The following is a 25813-nucleotide window of genomic DNA, read 5'->3' on the forward strand; positions in this document are numbered from 1 at the left end:
GTACATAGTTTATATTATTGCTTAACAAACTGAAAATAAACTGAAGACGAACCGTTTTCATAGAATTCGATAGACTTTTATTTACAATGCAATTTTATATGTAATGACGTTAGCGATGCACCTCATATTTTAATGTAAAAGATTTAAAAATATACATATATATATATATTCATGCATACATAAATATATAAAAAATACATAAGATGTTTTTACAAGTTATTTATAATTCTATAAAAGTCCTCATAAAAATGAAAAAAGTAAAAAGGACAATTATAAAGTTAAATATATATACAGGATTAAATAGAGGAGATTTATCGTCGTGGGTGCGACAAACGTGACAAACATAATTCTAGATAATTTAAACAATTGTGCGTGATATGTATAACAGAATAATACTAATAATGTCAGCGACTTACCTCTAAAAATTGGTCGAATTAATCGTAATTACAAGCAGAATATATATATGATAGAAGAAAAAAAAAGAGCAGTAGAAAAAAAGAAAAGATATAAGCGAAGAAGGAGAAGAAGAAGAAGAAAAGAACATTAAAGAATCGATAAATTACGAATTTACGAGTCATGTCCCTGAAGAAGACGAGCGATTTTACACAACACATAGAGTGATTTCGGACCTTGGAACTGTCAGTACTGGAGCACACAACGACCACGCACAATATATACGTGCTTAAAAAAATAACACATAAGATAATAACACATAAAATTACATGGCGACAATTTAATTAGAGAAGATAGAAATATGAATAAAATTCTAATAAAGGTAGGAAATGTTTGAGCATCGAAAGATGCAATTTTTTAAATATAAGTAAGTTTTGCACATTTGATGTAATTTATTCGAGATTCTCGTTTCCATCGCTAATTGTAAAAAGTATTCAAAACTCAAAAAAGAAAACGATTGTAAAATATTAAATTAATATTCCCATCTTCTACCATCTCTAAATAATTCACATAATAGTTATTACGGTACATTGATAAGAAATAAAAGCGAGAAAGGAATGACTGGCTCGTTATCTTTTTAACAGAAATTGAATTTACAAAACTACAAAACTGAAAAAAAAAAATATAAAAATACTCTCGATTAAATATTGAGATACAAATTTAAACTGAAAAAGGTAAGATACACATTCAGATACATGTTCACTCCAGTACTATGTCGGTATGCTTTTTATTTCACAGCAATATCTATCGTTTAAAATATTATTATTTAAAATTGAGGTGCAATTCTTTTATTATTGGCGAGATTAAATTATTCAGAGCGCAAGAGACGCTGTATCTAAGCTTCTTATGAAAAATTCTCGGATCAAGAGAAAGAAACTTTTTATTAATAATACTAATAATAGTAATAGTAGTAGTAGTAAAGGAGGAACAGTATTTTTATAAATTTAATATTATTTAAATTTATTAGAGGTGAATGATAAGTTTTGAGAAGTAAAAAAATGGAGCATTGTTTCGATGACAGCATCTTATGCGCACGTTATTCGCCATTCGTGATAAAATTTCGGGAAAAGATTCCGACGTGCGTTCCAAGGTCTGCGGGAATTGTGGTGCACCTTACCAGAGGTGGACGAGGAACAGGGATGGGAAGAGGCCCTCGCTGACGAAGGTGCTGCACCGGAGGGGGGATGTTCTGCTGTGGGAGGCGTAGGTGGTGAGTTTGTCGAGTTTCCACGGATCTCGCCTGCCTGCTTCAGCACCTGGTATATGGCGTCCACGTCTGCCCATACGGGATAAAGAGACACAGCAATGCAAAAAAGCGCACTGACAGGACTGTTTGTGGTTTTACGGTTTGCGCGCTCAATTTCCTCTCACATTGATCTGTCTTCTTCTTCCCTTTTTTTTTTGTTGTTTTGCGTTTGATATAAATGATAAGATGTGGCGCACGAAGAACGATATAGCGGCAATGGTATCGAAATCTCGCAGATTCTCGCGGATTAAATCGTAGTGCTGAGAGAGAATGTAATGAATCTCACCTTTGAAATAATTTAAATAATTTTAATGAAACCTGAATTTTTTTTTAAGCTCCTCATTATCATAATGTTGACTTTAATCTACTTGAATTTATATAAGAGGAAAAAAAATCTTTTATTTATAACATATGGATTGTTACTTTTTCAATTTGCAATAGATTTGCAATAGATCGATAAATGAATGTAGAGAATTGTAGAGAACGAATTGACGTATTTTTCTCTTTTAAATTAAAAAAATTAAAAATTAATTCACTTATATATATACGTACATACATATTTTCTCTCTCTTTCACTTTGAATTATTCAATGAATAATTTTCCTAAACATGAAGAAGCAGTTAGTTCATTAATAAATCTTGTATTTTAAATTTCGATCCTTTACTCTTCTCAAAATCCATTCACTCGTTACATATGGAACACGACAAAGAGAAACCGCGAACAAATCGCGTCCTGTCGCGCGTATTTTTTAACGAATTTCTAACAATGCACGAAAGGAAACCTTTTTCGAGAAACAGGAAAAAATAAAAGATCTCCAATCAACGCGATGATAAAATTATCGGAAAAATTGGCTGCGAGTCTCTTTTCGTTTAAAATATTCGATAAAAACGTTCTCGACGATGCAAAGTCTGTCGGACGGCGAAGAAAAGAAGAAAAAAAAGGGATGAAAACGCGGATTTCTCTCTGTCGAGGGTATCGAAGAGTCGCGTACTCACTGTGATCGGACGCCGGCGTCTCTTCGGCGGACACCTGCGTCTTTTGCCGCCGCAGAAGCGGTATCCCGCCGCTCTTCTTGGGCGCCAGGCTCGGGCACATGACCGGTTGCACCATGTTGATGCAGTCCGTGTGCGCGTTGGCCTTGCATCCGCGACAGCGAACGCCCTGGCGGCTGTGGCCGCGCAACACCTGGCCGCACGCGTCGCACGGCGTGATCTTGCGATACGTGTACTCGCGCCACGTGTGTCCGCCCTCGGACTCGAGGCTCTTCCTGCGAAGCGCAATCTCTCATGTTTACCACGGTCTCGCGAAACTCGACGCTCGTGCGCGCGATTGCGTTGTTATTATACCGTTGTTATACCGTTAATTGCGTGCTCTTGGAATATATATGGTAATGGCATATGAATTAAACGTGATGCGCAAACATTTATTCAAGGAATTAAAGAATCGCTCGAAAGTGATGTTAAAATAATATTAATCGACGATTAAAATTGTGTACATGGTGTATTTTTTTTTCAATTACGCAAAGGTTTAGAGTAATTGCGGTATAATTGAGAAATGTTTTAAGAATTAAAAGAATTGAGAAATTAAAAATTGAATAAAATTTTTTCACCCGGATCTTTGTATTCGAGGGAAATAGCTGTGAAAATTTGAAAATTAATAAACTCATATTTTTTTTAAATCAACTTTTAACATGAAAAAATTTTATTCTCTATTTCTGACTTTTTTAAAATAGAGAATTACACATTCAATATGTGAGAATAAGGAACGTTAAATAAATCACTGAATTATCAAGCATTTAAAAATTGCGTAAATATAAAAATATTTTATATTATATTATAATGTTATAATCTCTTGCTCCCGCAAAAAAAAAACACGATTAGAAGTACATTAAAAGGTAGAAATGCAAGTGTCAATTAACGTTCGCACAATTTGAAAATTTACCTGGACATGGCGACGACGGTGGAAACTGCGTGGTACATGGTCGCCTGCTTTCCTCTTTATTAGTCGAGCATTCGCAAAACAGTATCTACGGTTATTTAAAATCCTCTTCGTCTAATGCCTATGTTCCCCTAATTGGGAAACTTACAAAGCACACGGAAGTAAGAGCATATATTTAACTCGAGCGTTTCTCTCGTTTCGAACAAGAGAGAATTACTTTGACAACATTATTCTATAAAATATGCGAAGATGCAACGAGAAAAATTTTGTTTGCTTTATGCCTGTTTGTACCTCTCCCGAGATGAGTGACAACAAATTTTCTTCGACAGATTGTTTGCTAGATACAAACACAATTTTTCCTTGCAAAACTTTCGCATTAAATTTAAATTAATACATTGATATTGAATAAAATTGTACTACGATGACACACACACGCACGTACATACTCTTCTATTTTAATTTCTAAAAATTTGCGAGATATTCTAATTCTATTAAAATAATGAGAAAGATAATATAACGTCAAAGATAAATATTAGATAGTTTATCTATCTACGTTTATCTTGCGATAAAGCTATTTTCAAAATGAACATTTGTTATTTTACTTGTTCATGCACACATTACGTAGGATTCGCGAGATAATTTTTTTCTGTATTTATACTGCGCGAAAAATGAAGAAAAAAAAAATTAGGGATGTGGATTTTTGGTTATACGTTTGTTAAAATATTTTCGAATTTTACGACAGCATTGTCTTTATTGCTTTCCAATGTTATCTCACGAATCTCGGTTTGCGCATCTCACGAATGCACGCGCTGCGCTATTTTCTACTGAATAATATGAAATAAAATTTAGCGAGATAAAACACGAAGAGAGGGAAATCAATGCCGGATTACTCGGAAAGCAAAATGTTTCTCTTTCGTTTCCGAGAGTCGTATCGAGGAAATATACGAGTAGAGAAATAGAGCAAACATATACGTGTAATTCTCGGGCAAAAAACCATCTCCGTCGCGTCGGAAACTTTGTCGACTTGATCTTTTCGCGGCATGCACGTAGTGGAAATTGGTTGTACTAGTGGAAAGGAAATTAAGTAGCTCACTTGTCTGACAGGGGTGGCGTCGTAGGCGAGCTGGTTTTCAGGCTTTTGAAAGCCTTGAGCCATTTGAGCTTGGGACTTCCGGTCGAGCCGTTCGACATTTTCCGACTGGCCAGTCCATCCGGTTGACCGGCCTCCCCACCCCCGAAAAGTTCCTTCTGTAAAATCCATAGGAAATTTATATATAAAACTATTTATATCTATAATATATATAGATTAGATTTAAAATAATATATTATAAGAGGAAAATTATATATAATATTATTAAAGTAAAATAAAGAATAAATTTTATCGTGTTGTTTTTGTAAAATGTCGAAAATTTTAAAATTTTAGTACCGAAAGATTTTGTTTTTTAAACGTATAATTGGAAAGTCCTTGGCGCGACGAATAATTAAACTCGAATAATTAAACTCGAATAATTAAACTTTCGAAAAATAAAGATTTATAATTAAGAGGTTTTAAAAGCGCGAGCATTAAAACCTCTTAATTATAAATCTTTATTTTAAAATGTTTTAATTTTTGTTTATAATTAAAGTTTAATTAAACTTTGCTTCAACAAAATTTTACTTTGAAACTTAATTATCAAGCTAATGAATGTTTACAAAAATTGCAGGATTATTGCATATGAATAAAACGTCACTGCATGCGAAATTTTTAAAGAAAAAAAAATAAACTTTCGATATTAACGAATCTGACAACAGGATAATCTATCTCTCCTGTGAACGAAAGAAGAGTCCATTGTCGTACCAAAAATGAAAAAAAAAAACAACTGTTATATCCTTTCTCATGTATCAGTTTGTGTATTTACATGTCGCTGTGAATGACTGAGGGGCGGACCCAATAGACACGTGACTTATTGTCACAATGAATTTAATCTCTATCCACGTGATATCAGCGAATCTCCTTCTGTTATTATACGTGTCACATGTGACGCATGTTACCTTACGAATAATAATCGTCGCGCTTAACTTAATATTAGCGAAATTTAATTTAATAAACGTGGAGTTTACTTGGAGAATTTCGATATTTTTCATACGTCTAGAGGAAAAAAACAGTTGTTAAATATGAATCTTTACACGAACAATAGCTTTTATCGGTTTTAAAGAATAATATACAAATTACGCGAATATAACTTTTCATAAACTCGAAAACTTTTAAACAACACTAAACTGTATTATTGCACTTTCGTGATTTTCTCATGACGACAACTCATCCCGCGATTAAGAGTCGGCTACGGAGGTTTTATTTCTGTCGCAATGTTGCGCGCTTAGCAACGCGTTACCCTGAAAACAGACTCGACGATACATCACCCCGATGGAAAATGCTTTCACGCAAATATAAGATAATGGTTGGTCCATTTTCAACCATACAAATATTTATTGACATTGCATACATGTCAATTTTCATTGATCCTTATGGTCATTCAGTATATACTCGACCATTGTTCGCATTCGCAACATTACTCTCTTTGTGCTCGACTTGACAATGAATAACTTCTTATCCGTTCATAACGCTCGCATTTAAATTTACGCTCTTTGATAAACAGTTAAATATTAAATATGTTATAAATAACGTTATAATTACGTGTTGTAGTAAATTTATAAAAAAAATTTTGAATATATTTGGCATACAACATACACACACATATATCAAATAAATTGCAACATAAAATACATGAAATATACTGGAAAAAAATTAAAATTAATTTAATATTTTCCTTATTGACATGAAAAAAGATATGTGTGTATAACATATATTTATGCACTTGGAACATTGCAAGAATAAGGAAAAGAATGGAATGATTAATCGGAAATTATTGCTAAAACGTAATAAAAATAGTCCACATCATCATGGAACATTTCTAGTAATCATAAATATCATAGAGTATCACTATGAAGCACTTTTCAATCGGGACGATGCGCTCGTCGAGCGAGTCCACTGGATCATGCGGCACCCTCGCTTTCGCGATCTAACGCGCGCGTGGAAAGTGTGGCAATTTGTCAAAAAAAAAAGGGTAAGAAGATACTGACGACTCGCGTACGCAACGTGGTCCAACCCATCGTTCAGGTTGGACGCGACGATTCCGGCAATATAGGCAAAGAGCAGCAGCGAACGATGACGCGCGGCCAGACACAGTCGACGACGATCCTGCTCGCCTGACCTGGATAGACGGACTCTCTCTCTCGGCGAGGCCAGAAATGGATTTTCAGACGCTCGTGCTCTCGCCGATGACCCAGTTGCGAGGGCGCATGTCGCGCGATTGCGCGCTACCAGTATTTATCCAGTGTTTAGGTTAAAGCGCATCAGTGAATGACCAATTGCCAGTGAATGATCGCATTACTAGGCGTCATTGATGAATTTTTTTTTCTTTTTTTTCCGGGAAATGGATCGTTTGTATCACGTGTCAAAAAATAAAAATCTATGCTTTGATTACATTTTACACACATTACGATATCTTTGGGAAATAAACGAATTCTCTTCCGATTGTGTATGTATTATCATTTTTGGATAGTTGGTTTGTTTGAAAAATACGGAATTTAACGTATATTTTGAAAAGATAAATTCAATTGATAAAAACACGCTCATAAATTGGAATTTTCCTACCATTTATGTCATTATATAGAGCAAAAATTATCTTGCAAACAAAAAACCGCGCTGCTATCGCTCATTATCTCAATAAAATAATTTCCTGAATGCTTGCGATAATATCGACCATTTTTTACTGCTAATATTCTCTTCTTCTATTATAAATTTTAAAAGGTTCCACTTAATTTTTGTTTTCAATTAATGACGTTCGAATAATTAGGCAACCATTCACTGATGCATCTCGTATACTGCACGTAGATGAAACGTGGCTCGAAGCTACGCGCTGCTGAGCAAATTGGATGAAATGGAGGGAATGCGCGGGGATAGATACCTGATCAATTTTAGATCGCGATCATGCAAGCGTTAAATACAAAATGTCTATAGTGGAATATAATCGAATTTTACATTTGTCTTTAGGGGAGAGGATTTTACTTTAATATACAGCATACGTTCGCCCATATTCCATTTCAGTTTATTACATTTCATCAGCGAAATTCACGAAAGAATCAGATGAGAAGCATGATTGATACGATCTTCTGTTTTTCGCGATTCACCCTAGTATGATAAATACACGAAATATATGAAATGGAGGGAATGCGCGGGGAAAGATACTTGATCGATTTTAGGTCGCGATCATGCAAGTGTTAAATACAAAATTCCTGTAATGGAATATAATCGGATTTTACATTTATTTTAGGGAAGAGGATTTTACTTTAATATACATACATTACATATTCTATTTCAGTTTATTACATTTCATCAGCGAAATTCACGAAAGAATCAGATGAGAGACATGATTGATATGATCTTCTGTTTTTCGCGATTCACCCTAGTATGATAAATACACGAAATATATGAAATGGAGGGAATGCGCGGGGAAAGATACTTGATCGATTTTAGATCGCGATCATGCAAGTGTTAAATACAAAATGCCTGTAATGGAATATAATCGGATTTTACATTTATTTTAGGGAAGAGGATTTTACTTTAATATACATACATTACATATTCTATTTCAGTTTATTACATTTCATCAGCGAAATTCACGAAAGAATCAGATGAGAGACATGATTGATATGATCTTCTGTTTTTCGCGATTCACCCTAGTATGATAAATACACGAAATATATGAAATGGAGGGAATGCGCAGGGAAAGATACTTGATCGATTTTAGATCGCGATTATGCAAGTGTTAAATACAAAATGCCTGTAATGGAATATAAATCGAATTTTACATTTGTTTTAGGGGAGAGGATTTCACTTATAACTAATATCACATACATCACATATTCTATTTCAGTTTATATTTCATCAGCGAAATTCACGAAAGAATCAGATGAGGAGCATGATTGATATGATCTGTTTTTCGCGATTCGTTTTAATATAATAAATATACAAAAATAAAAAATTGCATTTTAAAGCAATCGTATGAATTTTTTGCGTCGAGTAAAATAATATATTCGGAATGTGTGCATTAGAGGCGAATAAAATGACAGAAATGCGAACGCAAAGGCGTTGACTGTAATGGAAAATAAAGAACATGCATACCTGTGCTTGCACCGCGGCTAGACGCAATTGCGCTACACCGAGGTCGAAACGCTTGAGAGAAATATCTTCTTGCAGCTCGGCCACTTTTGTATAAAGATTACTCTCGGCACTCCTGCAATGGGAAGTGATAAAATAACTCTTACTCGTGTGTGTGTGTGTATGTTACTTCTTAAAAGATTAAAAAGCTGATATATTTTCGTGTAAAAGTTACTCTAGCCTCTACTGGGACAGTAAGGTGAAAAATATAACTGGGAAAATAAGAAATGCATGAATTGAAAAGCAATCTTGATCTTTTAGGGTGGGTTGTTCCAACGTCGAGTAAATTTAATCTTGTTGGTAATTATATCTTCGTCTCTTTCAGATAAGTTCTGAAAAAAGAGATGGAGATAGAGTTACCAATGAGATTAAATTTACCCGACGTTGGAACAACCCATCCTTAATCCCTTTCGGGGATACAACGATAAGAAGATATTTATCGCAAAAGTATACGTTTAAAACATCTAAAGTAAGCTTCCTTTATTCATTTACAAATTCAATTTTTTAATTTCTCAATATTCTTAATAAATAAAAATAATAAAATATTCTTAATAAATTTCGATACGTCATGCATAATTAATACAACAAGTTTAACGAAAATAAAGTCGCGTAAGATGAAAAAATATAAAATAAATAATTTACAGAAAATATTGCGGAAAGATTTATAACATTTGCAACACTTGTTTTTCGTGAAATAAAATTTTAAAAAAATATCTCGAATAAAGATTAATGCGAGAATAACGCAAGAATTACGTTCCCTTGATAACGAAATACGCGATTGCGTTAAAAATAACCGTACGTACTTGCGCTGCATTCGCACTAGAGCGTCCAGAGAATCTTGCAAACGACCTATTTCCTGGGTGAGGCTGTCGTACTCGTGTTTGAGATCTTCCATGAGAGGGAGCGTGCTGATGCCTGTTGGTACCAATTCGTCCCTGAGCATGGGTATTTGACTGATTCTCTCCATTGGTATCTGCTCGGGTGGTGTCGGCGCGACGTAAAGGCGTCGCGGCGGCTTCCGGGGCGTCGCGTTCGCTGACAGACTTCGCGCCAAGGCCTTAAATAACATTACACAATGCTCCTTTAATCATATTCCATTTTACACATATAGATGAAAGAATAAAAGATAGGACGTGCTACGTATCATTTTGATATTTTTATACAGTAAAAAATAAAATGTTAATTTTAACATGTTACTTATTTGCAAACTAAAAATGTTAAATAATTGACACGATATATTTATTTTTGTTATTATGACTTTAAATGTAAAAATAACGTACAAATTAATTAAAAATTGCATGAAAAAATAGTTACAATAACTCAGAATTGTTGTAGGACATTAACATATATAATAGTAATTATTTCAACTTGAATTATTTGTAATAGAAACATTTGATTTTAGTAAATTTTTTTTTATTTTGTATGTTCAAGATTATTTGAAAATTTAGTTAAACTTTTCTTAGAATGTTAAACTGACTTTGAAACATGTCGATTGTTTAAAATGATTACGATAAAAATGCTCAAAATAATATTCCATTTCTAAGAGACATATACAAAGTGTTAAGTTATAAAGTTGACGTAAACGTAACACATGAAAACGTTGTAAAAATAAATAACATATAAGTTGTATGATAATTTTACATTAAAGTACGAATCAAAACGTGGTACAACACAAGAAAATTTTGACGTATGGACGCACAATTTTTTACTGGGTATATTTTTTGATCATCGTAGATCGTATATTAAGTATAAGAAATTAAAAAATGTCGACATGTCATGTAACTTTGAAAAAAAACATTCGTCCTGGTATCCATTTATCGTGGTTCCTTCATTAATAATTGATTATCTCGCGAAACACGAGACAGGATATATCTGGGGATAGGATTTACGTTGCGTTCAAGTGACAAATCGCGATGGGAGTTTGCGCGTGTATTCGATCGATCCGAAGAGGGGACAAATCAGTGAATACCGGTGTGTTTTGAACAAGTTAATTCTCGGCGTACACAAACGACGACGATCCCGGCGTCCGATATCCCGGATGCGCAGGGGATATGACCGACTTTAATCAGCCGGTCCTGTTTTCATCCTTGTGTTCCAAATACCGACGAATGTAATCCACCACATCGGACCCATCCCGTCGCCCCGAAATTGGATATATGCCCGGTACGTCTATTTGCTATGCGTGATCAATATGTCCGAATAGTCGTGGCTATCTGCGAGCGATCGATCGGCTCCGATTGACGTATCGAAACCGATATTATATCATCGACCGTTGAGAGGCTTTGCGAAAGACACGGGTTTTAGAGTTGGAGACAGAAACGGATAAATAGCGATGGATACACTGAGAAAAAAAATCTGGTTGCATTAATTAGAATTCTGATAGATTCAACCAGTATGTCTGTTGGAAAATGGACGAACCAGAATTCTTGTAGGAATTACCAGATGAATCTGATTAATTTCTTCCTGTTAAATTTACCAAATTTTCTGGTTAATAATACTAAACTCCCCAGCTTTGAATTTAATGTTAATACTAGTTCTTTATATACATTTTATGGCGCAAATATTGAATACGAGTTAAATTGAGAAGCGAGCAAAGAAATTAATGCAACAAGAAATTTTATAGATTCAACCAGAAAATGCCAAATCCTTATAGTTCTAAATCTATTAAACGTTTTAGTTATAAAAAAATCGAGTCTTATCATGATAACTAGAAATTCTTGTTTGATTTAACCAAAAAATGCCTTCAATCATAAACGTCTTGTTGGTACAATTAAACGATTTTTCTCAGTGTAATCGCGCGTATTTTTTTCTCTTGAACCCCTCCGTTGAAAGTGCCATACAGATAATCGTACAAGAAAGTAGCAACAAAAATCCCTCGCGAAACACAATATTTCGTTTCATTTACCGTAATGGATGCGTGATATCTTTCTAATTTATCATAATGGCCATTCGCGAGATTGGAGAAAACGGAGATGGAAGAAGGGGGAGGGGAGGGAAATAAGCGGGCGAGAAATTCTTTTTCGATAATTACTTGTAAATCGTTGGATGGCACAATCGCTTGCGCTTCTTTGGCGACGACCTGATAACGCTTGGCCTGCTCGCTGGCCCGCTCCCCGGCCGCCTCCGAGATCCCGGCGACGCATTTGCAGGCCAATCCGCAGAGTTCCTCGTAGACCTCGGCAATCTCGCCCAACAGCCCCGGAAGACAATGGAACTGATAGCGCTCGGTGATGGCGTTCGTGGCGCGTAGCTGCAGGATATAGGCGTTGTGCGATTCCAAATAAGCGCGCTTCAATTCCTGCTCGGCACCGCCGTCGTTGGTTAGCAACGCGCCATAGGCGCGCTTGTAATCTAATCTCGCCCGCTGCAGCTTCTCCTCCGTCTTGCTAACCACCTGCTCGTAAGCGTCGCGATGGACGAATACCTGCGAGATGAGAGAAGCCGCTGGAGTACGGGACAAATTGCACGGCGACGCGACGTGCGCTTCCTCGAATCGAAATGCCGTTCGCGTAACCAGTTTGAGAGAGCGAATAATTGAGGCGGAGGTCGCCTGGGAAACTTTACCGCCCGCTCTTACGCCAAATGCGGCAAACTTGCCTCTTGTGACTCGATTACTAAGCAGCGATCAAACGTCTTTGAAATGGCAATTGCGATAGCGGCGATGCTCGGGTATATTGATATCGCCGCTCGATGCGGAATTGCGAATTTAATTAACGAGCGACGAATGGAAATAATTGTCTCTACTCGCGAGCGAAGAGATTGCAAATTGTTACGTCGCAACACGTTCAAATCTCTCGCAAGTTTACCGCAGACGTGAAGATAACGCGTCGTTTGTCTCTCGGGTCTTTACGCGCGCGAAAGCTTACCTTCTTGGATTGCAGCTTTCGGTGAAAGCTCGCTTCTAGGGTGGGCCTCGACAATTGTTGCTGCAGCACCGCGGCCAGATCGAGGTGAGACGCCGCATCCGCCTCGACTTGCCGCAGCAAATTCTCCCAAACGCGTCGCATGTTGCCGACATCGATTCTCGAGTCGCTCGATCGGCTACGAAATTCATCGACCAGACGTCGCACATTTGCAGAGTGGTTCTCCATCGCGGTGCCCAACGCCTGGGCAAACTCGGAGACTGCTCCCGCGGAACAAATAAGAGGAGAAGCGTTAATCGAATAGTTGCGAGCAATTTACGGTAAATCAAGTTCCGACGAATGTATCGCAAAACAATAGGAGAGATATTTTCAATTTTTTTTATGATTAATTTATTTTCACACATGCAACGAATTTGATCATTGCAGTAAATAAATAGTTGGAAAATTTTTAAAGGAAAAGAGAAAGATATTTGCCAAAATGGTTAAATTTTCTTAAAAAAGAGTAGTCTTATATTTGTAGAAAATTAATTTTTTATTTCAACATCCTATAAATTTCTAGAATTGCATAGCAATATACGAAATTATTAGCGCACACACACACACAAGTCGACGTATATTAATTTTTAAAATTACTCGGGGTAAAATTTGAAATATTTAACCGGCGAAAGTTAATGGCTGAATAAATAAGCGAAATGTTATTTAAACGGGAATCAAAAGTCAAGTCCCGCGAGTCTTGTTTTGGTAAGAGAAAGGCATGTCTTGGCGATTTGCCAGTGGAACTTAGCAACTGGCGACGGCGAGTGCAACGCGCGATCGAAATGGCTCGGTTGCGACCCTTTATAGTCTACGTCGATTCGATTTGCTCGTCAAAGGCATCGTTGCACTTTCGATATATCGGAATTGACGTCCCGGAGAGAAAGGCTTGCGGGGCGACCAAAAGTAAATTGCTCTCGGTGGAAATCGGCTCTGGTGAACGTTATTTTGGGCGTATCTAGAGTGGCACTCCAGATCAGGCCGGGGGAGGGAGGATGGGGGATAAGGGAATTCAATATTCTCGCCGTCTTATCCTATATCTCGCGCGCGATCGGGGAACTTTGAAATATCCTTTTATGGATCGCGCCCAAATGGCATCCTCGCGACTCAGGATCACGGATCAAAGCATATACGAGGTTTTCTCGTAGCTCGTTATCGCCATCGTCGTGATAGCCTAGTCCTTTGCGTTATCTCTCCGCTTCCTCGCGCGGCTTATTTCCTTCACTTCGACGAACCGCAATTTTTATCGAAAGCTCGAGAGTTTCGAAAGGAGGGAGAAATGTAATTCCTTGTAGAACGTGATATCAAGGGAAGATGGAGAAGTAATAAGAAGCTAAAAAGCCGATAAGAGGATGAACTTTCGTGCAAATTTTTTATCTGATATTAAGTGTGTAACAAGCACTTTTTCCTTTTTCTCAGTTTGTAATTACAGAATATAATGCGCGATTTATATTACCTATATATAATATCATTTTAATAATATCGCATTTTCTATTATTTACAATATATATTTGTGTATATATATATATTAAAAAAAAATTATGTCATGTTTCTTATTTGTAATATAAAATTATTTTATTTTGAAAAACAATAATTAATCAATGATTTTGTTGGATTACATTAAAAAAAATATTGTCTAAATCTCGGGAATATTTAACATATATTATTGAGTCATTCGAGTATAATTCTGCTCTTCATAAAGATTTCCATCTATATTGAATCGAATTTATTTGAGATAACTGTCGTAAACAAATGCGTAGGAAATATTGCACGATTACGTCAAGAAATATCTTGGCGATGGAAGCGCATTGCCGTCATTTACGCTATATTTCGTCCACGCGTCGCGATTATCTTGGCAAGGAAATGCAAATCTGTCGAGAAATATATTTCTTTTTATTTTCACGATAGGGAGAGGGGAATGCATCGAGCTCCATGACTTATACAAGCGTGTGTTTCTATGATAAATGTTTTCTATGTTTAATATACCTGAAAAGTGATTGCTTGTAGTAGAAATAATGAAAAGTTTTGAATTTATAAAATATTAATATTGTATTAAACATCACATATTTTTCGTTTGATATCTGACAATTCAACACATTTTTTATCTGGTATGATAGTATGATAATTAAGGAAAAAATTAATATTTGCAGCAAATTGCGATGGTAAAAATATCATGGATGAAAATAATACGAATAAACTCTGTTTTTATCTCTCTATATCAAGTATCTTTTGTATTTAATTAAATTGAAATTAAAAATAATATTAAGTATATGACAGAAATGAAGAAATTTTCAATTCTCTCTTTTCCGCTGTACACCAAACAATGTAACTGATGAATCAAAATTATGGAGCAAATAGAAGCTTTTAAATCAAACTTTGAAGATATGCGAGCAGAATAACATCTGCAAACATCCATATGCGATACAAACATATTTTCGATCTAAAACGGAAGCGAGAGATACAACATAATGCGATCAATCGTTCAAATAATCGACGTATCTTTTCATACATCTAATATGCCCGAATATTAATTTAATATTCATTAATTTAATTTAATATATTTAATATTAATTTACTATAATTTAATATTATTTTAATAATTAATTTAATATTGTTTGACGGGAGAAAAATTTGCGACAAGTTCGAGATGAACGAATGCGAAAGGTAGAAGATTGATGCTAGCCAGCCAGGCGGCGATGACGAATATCGTTTTTCCTCGTCAAACAATTCAAACAAACGAAGACTCTCGCGACGGGGACATTATTCCTCGGGCCAAGATAACCCGGGAATCCAATAAGGTAAGTCGAGCTCTCTCTCTAGAGCCTCCGAACTCCGACTTTGCCAGGGTTGCCTACTGTCAGGTAATCCGACCTGTTTTTGTGAGCATTTCTCGTTTAGCCGAGTGCTTTCATTATAAACATCGTCATTAAAATATCTTTCGTCCGATGAGGAAAAAATCAATGGGCGATTTTACATATATTATAAATGTGTTGGGGAAAATAGAAATTTTTTTAAAGCTATTGAGATTACGTTCTTCAAATTGACCGAATAATTTTCTCATAAAGATATTATTGCATGTGAGAAGTTATATACATGTAATAAATAGTTGGCTATATAAAGGTCAAATGGTAATAATTAATATACAATGAGAGGCAATATGCTATTTAAAAGTAATTAAAATATTGAGTCAATAAATGGGAAGCAACTGTTAATTTTTCAATACTGAAAGATGGCGAAATATATTCCGTCTAAGTAGGTTTTAATTTCTTTCGAGAGCTTGCGCAGTTAATGTCAACTTGAATTTCATTTAACAGAATCTCGACTAGTTATCGAGTTGTTTCACATTGAAACTTTAGAAGCTGCAAGACGAAACGGAGAGAAGATGATAATATAAGTAAATTATCGTGCAGGAGCATCTCTCTGGCGCAAAATGATGACATGGCACAATTGTCGAATAGCAAATTTAAAATATATCAATAAGCATATATTCTGTTTACAATGCGTATTATGTAAATATCATACATATTCATGCGCCGCGTATCTGCGTCGTTGCGTATCCGTGTATATATATTACATATATTTACCGAAAACACAAATCCGCGTCGGAATTATGATGAAACGGGCTATCGATCTCGGTGACGAGCACTCATCCCGTCGATAGTGATTTAAGCGAGCGAAGAGCTTTATACGAGCGCGCGCAATATCGCCCTCATTAAGACATTTGCATTAGCCCGAGCTGCCCCGGTTTCGGGAATTACGTTTAATGCGCAATTTGTTCACTGATTTCCCGCGTTAGCGTCCTGGAGAGACCGTTTAATCGTTTAATCATCGTTCACGGAAGCCTGCTTTGCGAGAAAACTTTGCGCGACGCGTGCATAATGCGGCTATTTACATTTTCGACTCATTGTCAGACTCGCGCTATGATCAAGGATTCTTATCGATGAATTTTGTTTGAAATTGACGCGTGACACGTGGCATTAGAGTGAATAATAAATTTAATATAATTCGAAAAACTTGTAGGGATACGCGATGCTCTTTGTTAATAATTTATATTAATAATTATTTAAAACAGGTTTATGGAATATTTTTTTGTATAGAGCAATGTTATATTCTTTCGCAAGTTTTTAATGATTTGAAATTATTTATTTTAAAATCAATACGTATGTATATCGCGATATATGTGCTAATTTTTATTCAAATTCATCGATACACGTCGCGATTCATTACATTTATTCAGGCAATAATTTATAATTGATAATGCCGTGCAGTACATCAGCAATATTGGTTTTCATCAAATCATGCTTTCGTCGAGTAGCTGCTTTATTATATTAATCTCGCGAAATTGTATTGAGAGAATACAATATCGTATAATGTGTACGACTGTATATTTTATATCCCGATACTCGGTCTTTGATCGAAATTATACGAATTAAATTAACGTCTCGCGCGTTAATTCCTTTTCACTTTCCATCAAATTATTGAACTCGATTAATTCTCCTGACATTTTACATACGTCAGAATAAATAATAGTCGCACGCGCGGCACGTGCGAAGGAAATCGAGCCACGCGTGAATACCGGCATTTTTCTTTAACACGGTTTCACGTTCGTCGCGTTACTCGCTTTACAATGACCAAAGTCGTCTCTGAATTCTCAAAGCTATTTCCATCCTTTGTCTACCCACGCTCTTCCAAGCTTCCGTTATTATAGCTCCGCGTCGCGAGAAAGCAAAGCGAAATAATTTAAGGAAGAAAACACATCTCTCTCTCTCTCTCTCTCTCTCTCTCTCTCTCTCCGTCTGTCTTTCTCGAGATTTTCCTATCCGCGGAAATGAGATATTTTTCCTTCGCGAAAAACTCGAAGCTCGAACTCGGGAAACGTCCGAGTTGGCGCCACGAATTATCCAGGCGCGTTCCACTTTTGTCTCGGGCCAGAAATCGCGCTTGAAATCGGGCGTGAAAAAAAAGCACGTCATGCACGTACAAACGTAAAGCGCGGTGCACACTCGCGGTGTTCTCTCGTCCGATGAATTTCGGTTAATTGAATTCGCCGGAATAGCGGTCGCCCCATTATCGCCCACCGGGCCTATTTGCGAGTTCGGTGAAGCATATGAATTCGAGCGCGCTGAATTCGAGCGGTTTTAATCATCATCTTTTCGCCATGGTTCGAGTCGATTGGTTAGTTCATTAGAGATCTTTTTTTACACCTGATGCCAAGAATAGAAAACAAAATCGTTTCGCATTGTTTTATCGTGAAATATTTGCATGACAATTTGAAGACGAAATAATGAACTGGAATAGAATATTTTGTTTTTGTAGAAAAACGAGAAATATAATTAGAAATAATCTAAATAGAATATAATAAAAATACAATATAAATCTAGAAGAACAATATACCTCGAAAATGTAATCCTGAAATAATTAATCGATATTTTATTTATCCGGAAAAAAGACGATATACGGAGTATATATTTATAATTTTTTTTCATGACTGACGTGTGCAATCTTTGCGGAGCTATATTGGTTTTGACAGATGAAATATTTCGCAACGAGAAATGGTTTTTTGAATATATGACACTTGCATTGTCCATCGTGAGTTGTTGCGCATTGTTCTCGTATAAATTTTTAATTCGTAATCGAGCGAGACGATTGGATCTTCGGAAATCGCCGGCTGCGAGCAACGATTATCGATTCGAGAGAGTTGGGGACTCGGCGCTCGTTAAAAATTGAAGGTAGAATAAATACCGCTCCAATTCCCGCGACATCATAGATGGGCGCAAATATAGCGCAGGTACTTTGTTGTACAGAGTATTGATACGAAGTAATGCGGCAAGATGCCTCTTTCTCGACAATGCGCGCAATTTTACTGTCGTCGTCGTCGCTTCATAACTCACCGACGTGAATCGAGGTTACCGAAAGAAGGTTTAACGAAGGAACGTCGTATATAATGTCCGTTTCTACCCATGTATTATAGTTTGATGGATGACAACATGAAAATAATCATTGTCGTATATAAGGGAAATTTTTAATGTCATTGTGCAAATTTAATGTCATTCTCCATGTCATTCTGCAAATTAATCGACGATTAAGTTTAAATCGCATCGATAAAAATGAGCACATGAGAGAGAAAGAGAGAGACAGAGACATAGATGTAAAGGAGAACATGGTTAAAAAAGACGCATCATTTATATTCTCGGCGCGACTATACATTTCGTATCGATTCTGCATCGATATAAGAATGTCCCTTAAGCGTTCCCGCAACTTATCTCTCGTATTACGACTATCGAGTCACGATAAATATCGCTGCATTTGCATTTTGCTTACTAACGAGCGTTTCATCGACCTTGCACCCTTTTGCTCGGCGAGAATTTTCATCTCCGATAAAATGCTAAGACCAACGAGACAACGAGAATCGCGCCCGCAGTTTCGACCAACCTACGGTGGTCTGTGAAAAATTCAAAAACCGTTCGTCCCGCATATATAAATTCCAGTCGGTAGCACGCAATGATAAAGGATGAGGTAGCGCGAGAACGAACGATTTTCGATTACAATCACGCGATGAGTTTTCGAAAGAGAAATAAAGAAAAAGCGAGATATAAAACAACCGCGCGGGAGAAAAATGAGAGGAATTTTGAAATGCCATGAGAATTTTATCGCACGTGATGGAATCCTCTTCAAGAAATTGTCACTTTGACGTGACTGATGCGTATTGACAGTTGTATTTGCATAAAAAAATATATATCCGTCCGTGTCCCCAGCGCGGATAAATTATTATGCGTTTCAAAGCTAAAATAATACGACCGATTCGGAAAGAATAGAAGCAATTTCGGAATTTTGCGCGTACTTGAATTTTATCTCGTGGAATTTATCTCGTAGAAATTTCACATTTAATCGATATAGACTAGCTTTCTCTCTCTTTCTCTCTCTCATCAATAGATTGTCATGTAAATTTGATTTGATTTGGGGAAAAGATTAATCTCGATGGAATTTGGAGGATTGCGAATAGGAGCCAAAAGAAAATGTCCTCTCTAAATTTGTTAATAAATAACGTTAATACAAACTATATCGTTAATCAAAGAATTCTACACGTTTCCCCTCTGACTTTTCCACCTTCATTATATTTATTATTAATCCCTCATATAAAACTTATGTCTCCCAACAAGAAAAAAGAAGAAGAAATCTTTAAAAAATAATTCCTTTTAAAACTATCTTATCACAACGCGCAAAAACTTGCTCTTGGAATGAGCAAGTTTTTGAAAAAAAGTAAATAATCAATGGGGCTCGATGTCGGAATCAAAGTACGCGATAACAAGCCATCCGTCATTGTGTTATAATCCGCACCGATTCGTCAGTAAATGGGAATGAAAACGCGACAGATCGATGAGACGTTTAATGATTCGGTATAAACTTTCTTGCTGGAGAGAGAGAACGCGCGTAATATAATGTACGGCTTTGGAAGAGGAACGGGGCGAGAGGAAGGGGACAGGGGGGGAGGAGGTTATCGAATAATCCAGACGAATCGTAGCCGTAATAATGAAATGCCCCGCGGTCAGTAACGCATTTCCGCACGCAGGAGGCACGGAGGAGGGGGAGGAGGAGGAGACGGGGGAAGGGGAGGGGGCGGCGGCGGTTTGATTGTGGAAGAAAAAAAAAGCGAGGCGGCACGAGCGCAATAGAAACGGAGAGTCGAAATGGTTATGTGGAAACGGCAGTTTAGTCAGGGGTTGACCTGAATTCAGGTGGGGTGAATCAATATCCTGCCTGCCTGTGCCTAGCTGGTTGGCCGCGTGCTCTGTTCGCTTCACAGTTACCGTAGCAACCGTAGACTCCTTCCTTTATTAAAATATGACCCACGTCGTTTTCTCCGTACCACCGTGTCGCGCGCATACACGGTTACGATCTCTCTCCCCCTTCCCCTCCCCCTCCCCCGAATGGGAGGGGGAAGGGAAGGGGGACGGGATTATCGTCGTATTTGGGGGAACGTGGATGGGATTCTGATTCGCCCGAGTTACTTTGCGGATCGACTCTGCCCGATCGACTTGCCCGATGATGCGAAACCAAGGTGTAATAGCCTTCGCGAGTGCAAGGATGCGACCTTGATACGTCGAGGGTCCCGGCGAGGTTCGATGAACCCGATCGACCAAAGTCACGCGAGCACCATAGACATTGCTCTAGCTCTAGAATAATTCGCTCGCTCTCGCGAATTGAATCCGCGCATCTTTGGCGAAAATTGAATTTGCGTCGATGAATATTAAATTTGCCGGATCGGTGAAAGAGATACACTCGTATTATTTTACTCGCATTGTTACGATATTCATATGCATATATGCAGGCTCTCAATCAAGATGATTGTGTCACTGAAATATTTTTCGATGAATATCCAAATAAATCCTCGTTTTTTTAAAAGGATATTAAACGAGACTTTTGATGTGATATGATTGTTTGAAAATAAAAGATAATTAAGAGTCACCGCGAGTAACAGAGAGTAAATTCAATGCAAGTGTGATAGTTGATAAAATGTTAATTAATGGAGTTATTAATCGATATCATTGTAATTATATCGCTAAAGATAATAACGTAATAGGAATTATCGAACATTTTTACACGTTAGGTACGCAAAAATAATTTACAGCTTTACCTCTATTATTTATCAATTTGATCGATAAAAAATATTGCAATTATTTAATTACGAAAAATGTCACGTCCCTCATCGTAATTGTTTTATTTGTAGTTCAAACAAGGTGATCGTCGTTTTCATCATTTTCGCAGAGGCGGACCTTTAACTTTTAAACGACCGGCTAAAAACAGAGCTCAACAGTCGTCGCTACATTAATGCCTTTGTTTACGCCGCTTCATCGAACTCGACTGCGTTTTCGTCGGGGATCGCCAAGCCGGGCAGAGCGATATCTGGCCGCGCCGATGAACCGAATAAACATCCAGGTCAACACACGTGACAGCCCCGAGAGATCGTTTGGTCTTGACGAGGCCGCGGTTATGCATACTCTAAATCCGCTACGAGGCGTAAGTCTATTTATATCGTCGTAACGAGCTCTTGTGTGCGGGGTTGTTGCGATCCTGCGAAACGGGGCTCGCAGAATTTTGTTTCCACGAGAATTCGCAATGTTCATCGGAAAAGTGAGATGTTCGAATTTACACGGTCGAACGGTACACGTGACGGAATAACGCCAAATCACTTGTTATACCGTGTCATCTATTTGGGACGAGAGACTGCCGCGAGACACAATCGGAATAATACATTTTACGCAATAACGTTTCGCAGAGTTGCAGATATCTTTTACGAAAACGTTTTTAAACTATTTTTTATTTTTTTTTTTTTATTTTTTTTTCAAAATGAAATGTAATCCTTTTATGGAAGAATAGTTGTTTGCATTTTCTTGGTATTTTTATTCTCCAATTTTTTAAAGATTTTTTTCGTTAAAGTATAGAGAGAGAGAGAGCTCGCTATCTTCATTCACAGCTGATTGATTCACAGCTTCGAATACGTAAGGGCGCATTACGATAAACACGGAAGAACGGATATATTACATCTGATAAGTTCGATCATTCGAAATGCATTTGAACGTACTCTGTTTGGTTCGAAAAACCCTTGTTCTAATCTGATCGGAGTCTTATGCCCGAATGAGAAAGGGGAGGTTCATAAATGACAAATCGAAAATTGAGGTCGATAGGTCGGATAGGGATAGTGACAAAGACCGATAGCTTCGAGGTCAGTGGCGTAACAAGCCCGCCAGTCCTCTATAGCCTCTCTCTTTTCGCTACTTTCAGCTGTTAATTAATCTTTATCCCTGCGTCTTCTCCGGCGTACATTCTCGATTGTCAAAGAGGGTGACGAGTGAAAAAGGTCAATTGTGACGAATTATTTAGAGGACACGTCCGCGGAGAGACGTAAGAGTAACGAGGACAAGTGGCTTTAATTAATCCTACGTCAGTCGCAACGCATAGTTAGCTGACATTTTAACGTGATACGTTAAGTAAGAGTAAACTAAACTTGATTCCCTTCGTATTTTATACAGATCGTACCGCTCCTATTGCTAATGACGGATTCTTTGAACCGGAGACAAGAATTCTCATAACAAAATGTCAAGTATCTAATGGCTTTTGCGAGCTATTGAGAGTAATAAAGTGCTTTTCGCAAACTAAGGCTTAGAGAGGAAAAGGCGAGGGGAGAAAACAAATTTTGATAAGAAAACTTTATTCCTCGTTTAATTTCGAGTAAACTTTAGATTAACAGTATTTTAGTTTGTTAGCTTGAAAGTTAATATAGAATATTAAAAGTTGACAAATAATACGCGAGCTCGAGACGATTTTTCTCGGGAAGAAAGTAATTTCAAATTTATCAAGTATCGCGCGACATTTAACGCTTTATTGAGAAATGGAAAAAAGATTGAACACTCGTGTTTATTTTTATATTTATTTACTCGCTAAAAATCGCCCTTTTTACTTGATAATAAAAAGAAAAAAAATATTAATAACGGAAGATATTTTTGCCGATTCTTTCAGCACAGTTCCCAGCGCAAAATTGCCATTTCTTAGATATCTCTCGGAAAACTAAAATCCGACGTTAAATGAAATCCTCGGATTTTCCGTTATATAATGGAATTCGCTATTATGTCATCTCTCCCTTACGCGATTTAACGATATAAACCTAAACTATCTTCGCTCGACAACTATTAAACTTCCGCCAAGTCAAGATCCATAATATGCTAACTCGCGTAGAAGTTCGGAGTTGGCAACGGGAGAGTTGTACGACGTACGCGATTACACGAGCTTACACGTTAAATACATGGGTAATTTGAATCATCGGCCAACTGACAGATCGATTTTTTAGTTTACAAACTCGCACGTAGCAAGCGCGCGGATATATATTGTCGCGACGATGGCGAATATTAGCTTCCAAGTGGATGCGATAAAGCATGCGGAAGGATATGTATGGGACAATGACGGGCGAAGAGCAACGGCGCTTTATCACGCGTACATGGTATGGCAATTAAGTTGGCTATCACATTTTTTCCTCCCCCTTCCCGACAAGCGCGACAAAATATACGCGGTTAATTTCTTATCTCTCCGCTCCATTCCCCGCGTATTCTCCCGATGACGTACAAACGATCGTTTTATTTGATAAAACGTCTCGTTGCAAAACGTCGAGCAATATTTTGAAACAGCACGAAAATCAACAAAATTGTCGGCCAAGAATCGCGTGGATCTCTCGAGAGATATTTACAGAAAGAAGAGCCGAGATTGCGCACGTGTTGCGACTCGAGGAAAGTCTTCGATATCCTCCTTAATATTTCAATTCAAGAGCTTCTAAAACGCTTTTAACGATGAAACGCTGCCGAATAAAGCGACGGAGAGACAAGAAAGTAACCCGCGAACTTAAACGAGTGTCGCTCGCGCAAAGGACCTCGCGGAATCCTTATGGAAAATGATCAAATGTTCGATCAAATGTTTCGAAACTTTGCAAAAAAAATAGTTCTCAACATATAGATTAAAAGTGTTCATGGACATGAAGCTCTAAAAATTCGAGATTTTTAGCTACAGCCATCCAAAGTGGTAGATTTTTGAAGGAGTTTGAATCAATAAGGTTGATTTTGGGCCAGAGCTTCGCACTTTTTTTATTGCATATTCGTACAGTTGCGATCGAGAGCTTTCCAAAACACTCTATGAAGAGCTTTTTACGTTGGAGAAAGTGAAAGTTATAAGTCCTCAAATTTTAAGAAACTTGCATGTAGGAAGCATCAGAATCATCAAGACTATCTAATTTATATTTTATGCTAAGTAGACTGCCTTAATTGTGTGTGTGTGTGTGTGTGACAGATTGAAAATATATACATGTATTTGTTATTTTATCCTCCTCTTTTTAAATACTTGGAACTGTCAATGGCAGAATTACTTTTTTTTGTTTTTTTTTTAATTTCCTTTTTTTGTTTTTTTTGTCCGGTCAGTTAAGATAAGACTGTGGGGTGTCTTTTTTGTAAAACCTCACCCAACTAAGATAAACTACCGTTGCCGAACTTCGCAATATGCTGCAGAAATTAAAAAATCTACCACTTTGGCTGTAGCTGAAAATCTCGAATTTTTAGAGTTTCATGGACACTTTTAATCTACATGTTGAGAACTATCTTTTTGCAAAGTTTCGTAACATTTGACCGAAAGCCATTTTCCATAAGGATTCCGCGGGGTCCTTTAAATAGAGAGAGAAAAGCGCACTTACCCGTCTGCACGAGCTTAAGCGCGACGCCATTGTGTTGCTTGAGCGGCTCGTTGAGGCTCGGCTGCGTGAGGTCCTTGAGGGGATGATTGGCGGCTTCTTCGGAGCCGGAGGCACGATTATTTTGCATAGTCCCGGCGTGCTGCTCCTCGCTCCGTCGTCCTTCTTTCCTGTCGACGTTGCCGCCGCCGTTACGCACGGTTTGCCTCCTGCTGGCTGTCTGGCCAGTCTCCCGCCTCCTCTCCTTTTTGCGCTTACGAACGTCGTCCGACGTGCGTTGCTGTTGCTGTTGTTGCGGCTGATAATATCGTTGCTCGCTCTCCTCCTCCTGACAATCGTTCACTGGCGCGTCGTTGACAGTCAGTGGCACAGATTCCCGAATCGGATTCTCATAGATACGCAGGAGCTCGTCCGCCGGATAGAAGACGTACATGCCCAGAAATCGTGGCCGCTAGCGCGATCGTCGTTGCCGTGGCCCCGATCGTAGACGACGCCGTCGCGGATTCCGTGATCTCTGCCGTTACATCCGCTGCTACTGCCGCCGCACTTCTCGGATCCGCGCGAGCCAACATCGCTGTCCAACGATACATCCTGGGTCCTGCGTGCGGGATCGATGTCGGCGCCGGTCGCCGTCAGGAGACGCATGATTTTCCTCTTGATCGAGCGCGATCGAGCGTCGCCCGCTACCCTGCGATGTATCGCGAGCGCGACGCGACCTCCGTCTCCCTATTCTTGCTCATTTGCCGCGTCGTCGGTGCTCTACGAACGACCAGGAATAATCCATTTTCGATTAT

At 37.7% G+C, this 25813-nt stretch overlaps 1 protein-coding gene and 1 long non-coding RNA gene across 3 annotated transcripts in view; one reads left to right on the forward strand and one right to left on the reverse strand.

Annotated features, from left to right (window-relative positions):
* Positions 1–25813, reverse strand: part of LOC105253207 — a 51503-nt gene that overhangs the window by 10913 nt on the left and 14777 nt on the right. Inside the window, exons 3-11 of one of the 2 annotated variants that reach the window (XM_011261071.3) lie at positions 25023–25778; positions 12764–13020; positions 11929–12321; positions 9701–9954; positions 8862–8973; positions 4731–4885; positions 3641–3694; positions 2695–2966; positions 1571–1729 (exon numbers count right to left, since the gene is read on the reverse strand). In XM_011261071.3, the coding sequence (XP_011259373.1) occupies positions 1571–1729; positions 2695–2966; positions 3641–3694; positions 4731–4885; positions 8862–8973; positions 9701–9954; positions 11929–12321; positions 12764–13020; positions 25023–25452 (2086 nt within the window). In that variant the 5' untranslated portion in view covers positions 25453–25778. The remainder of the gene's footprint in view (positions 1–1570; positions 1730–2694; positions 2967–3640; positions 3695–4730; positions 4886–8861; positions 8974–9700; positions 9955–11928; positions 12322–12763; positions 13021–25022; positions 25779–25813) is intronic. The other variant, XM_011261072.3, reaches the window with a different exon arrangement.
* LOC105253211 overlaps positions 1–25813 on the forward strand; it is an 86210-nt gene that overhangs the window by 6047 nt on the left and 54350 nt on the right. The window lies entirely within an intron of this gene.

The sequence above is a fragment of the Camponotus floridanus genome, unplaced genomic scaffold (genome assembly GCF_003227725.1).
Source record: "Camponotus floridanus strain SB8 unplaced genomic scaffold, Cflo_v7.5 scaffold37, whole genome shotgun sequence".
In the NCBI taxonomy this organism is placed as follows: Eukaryota; Metazoa; Arthropoda; class Insecta; order Hymenoptera; family Formicidae; genus Camponotus; species Camponotus floridanus.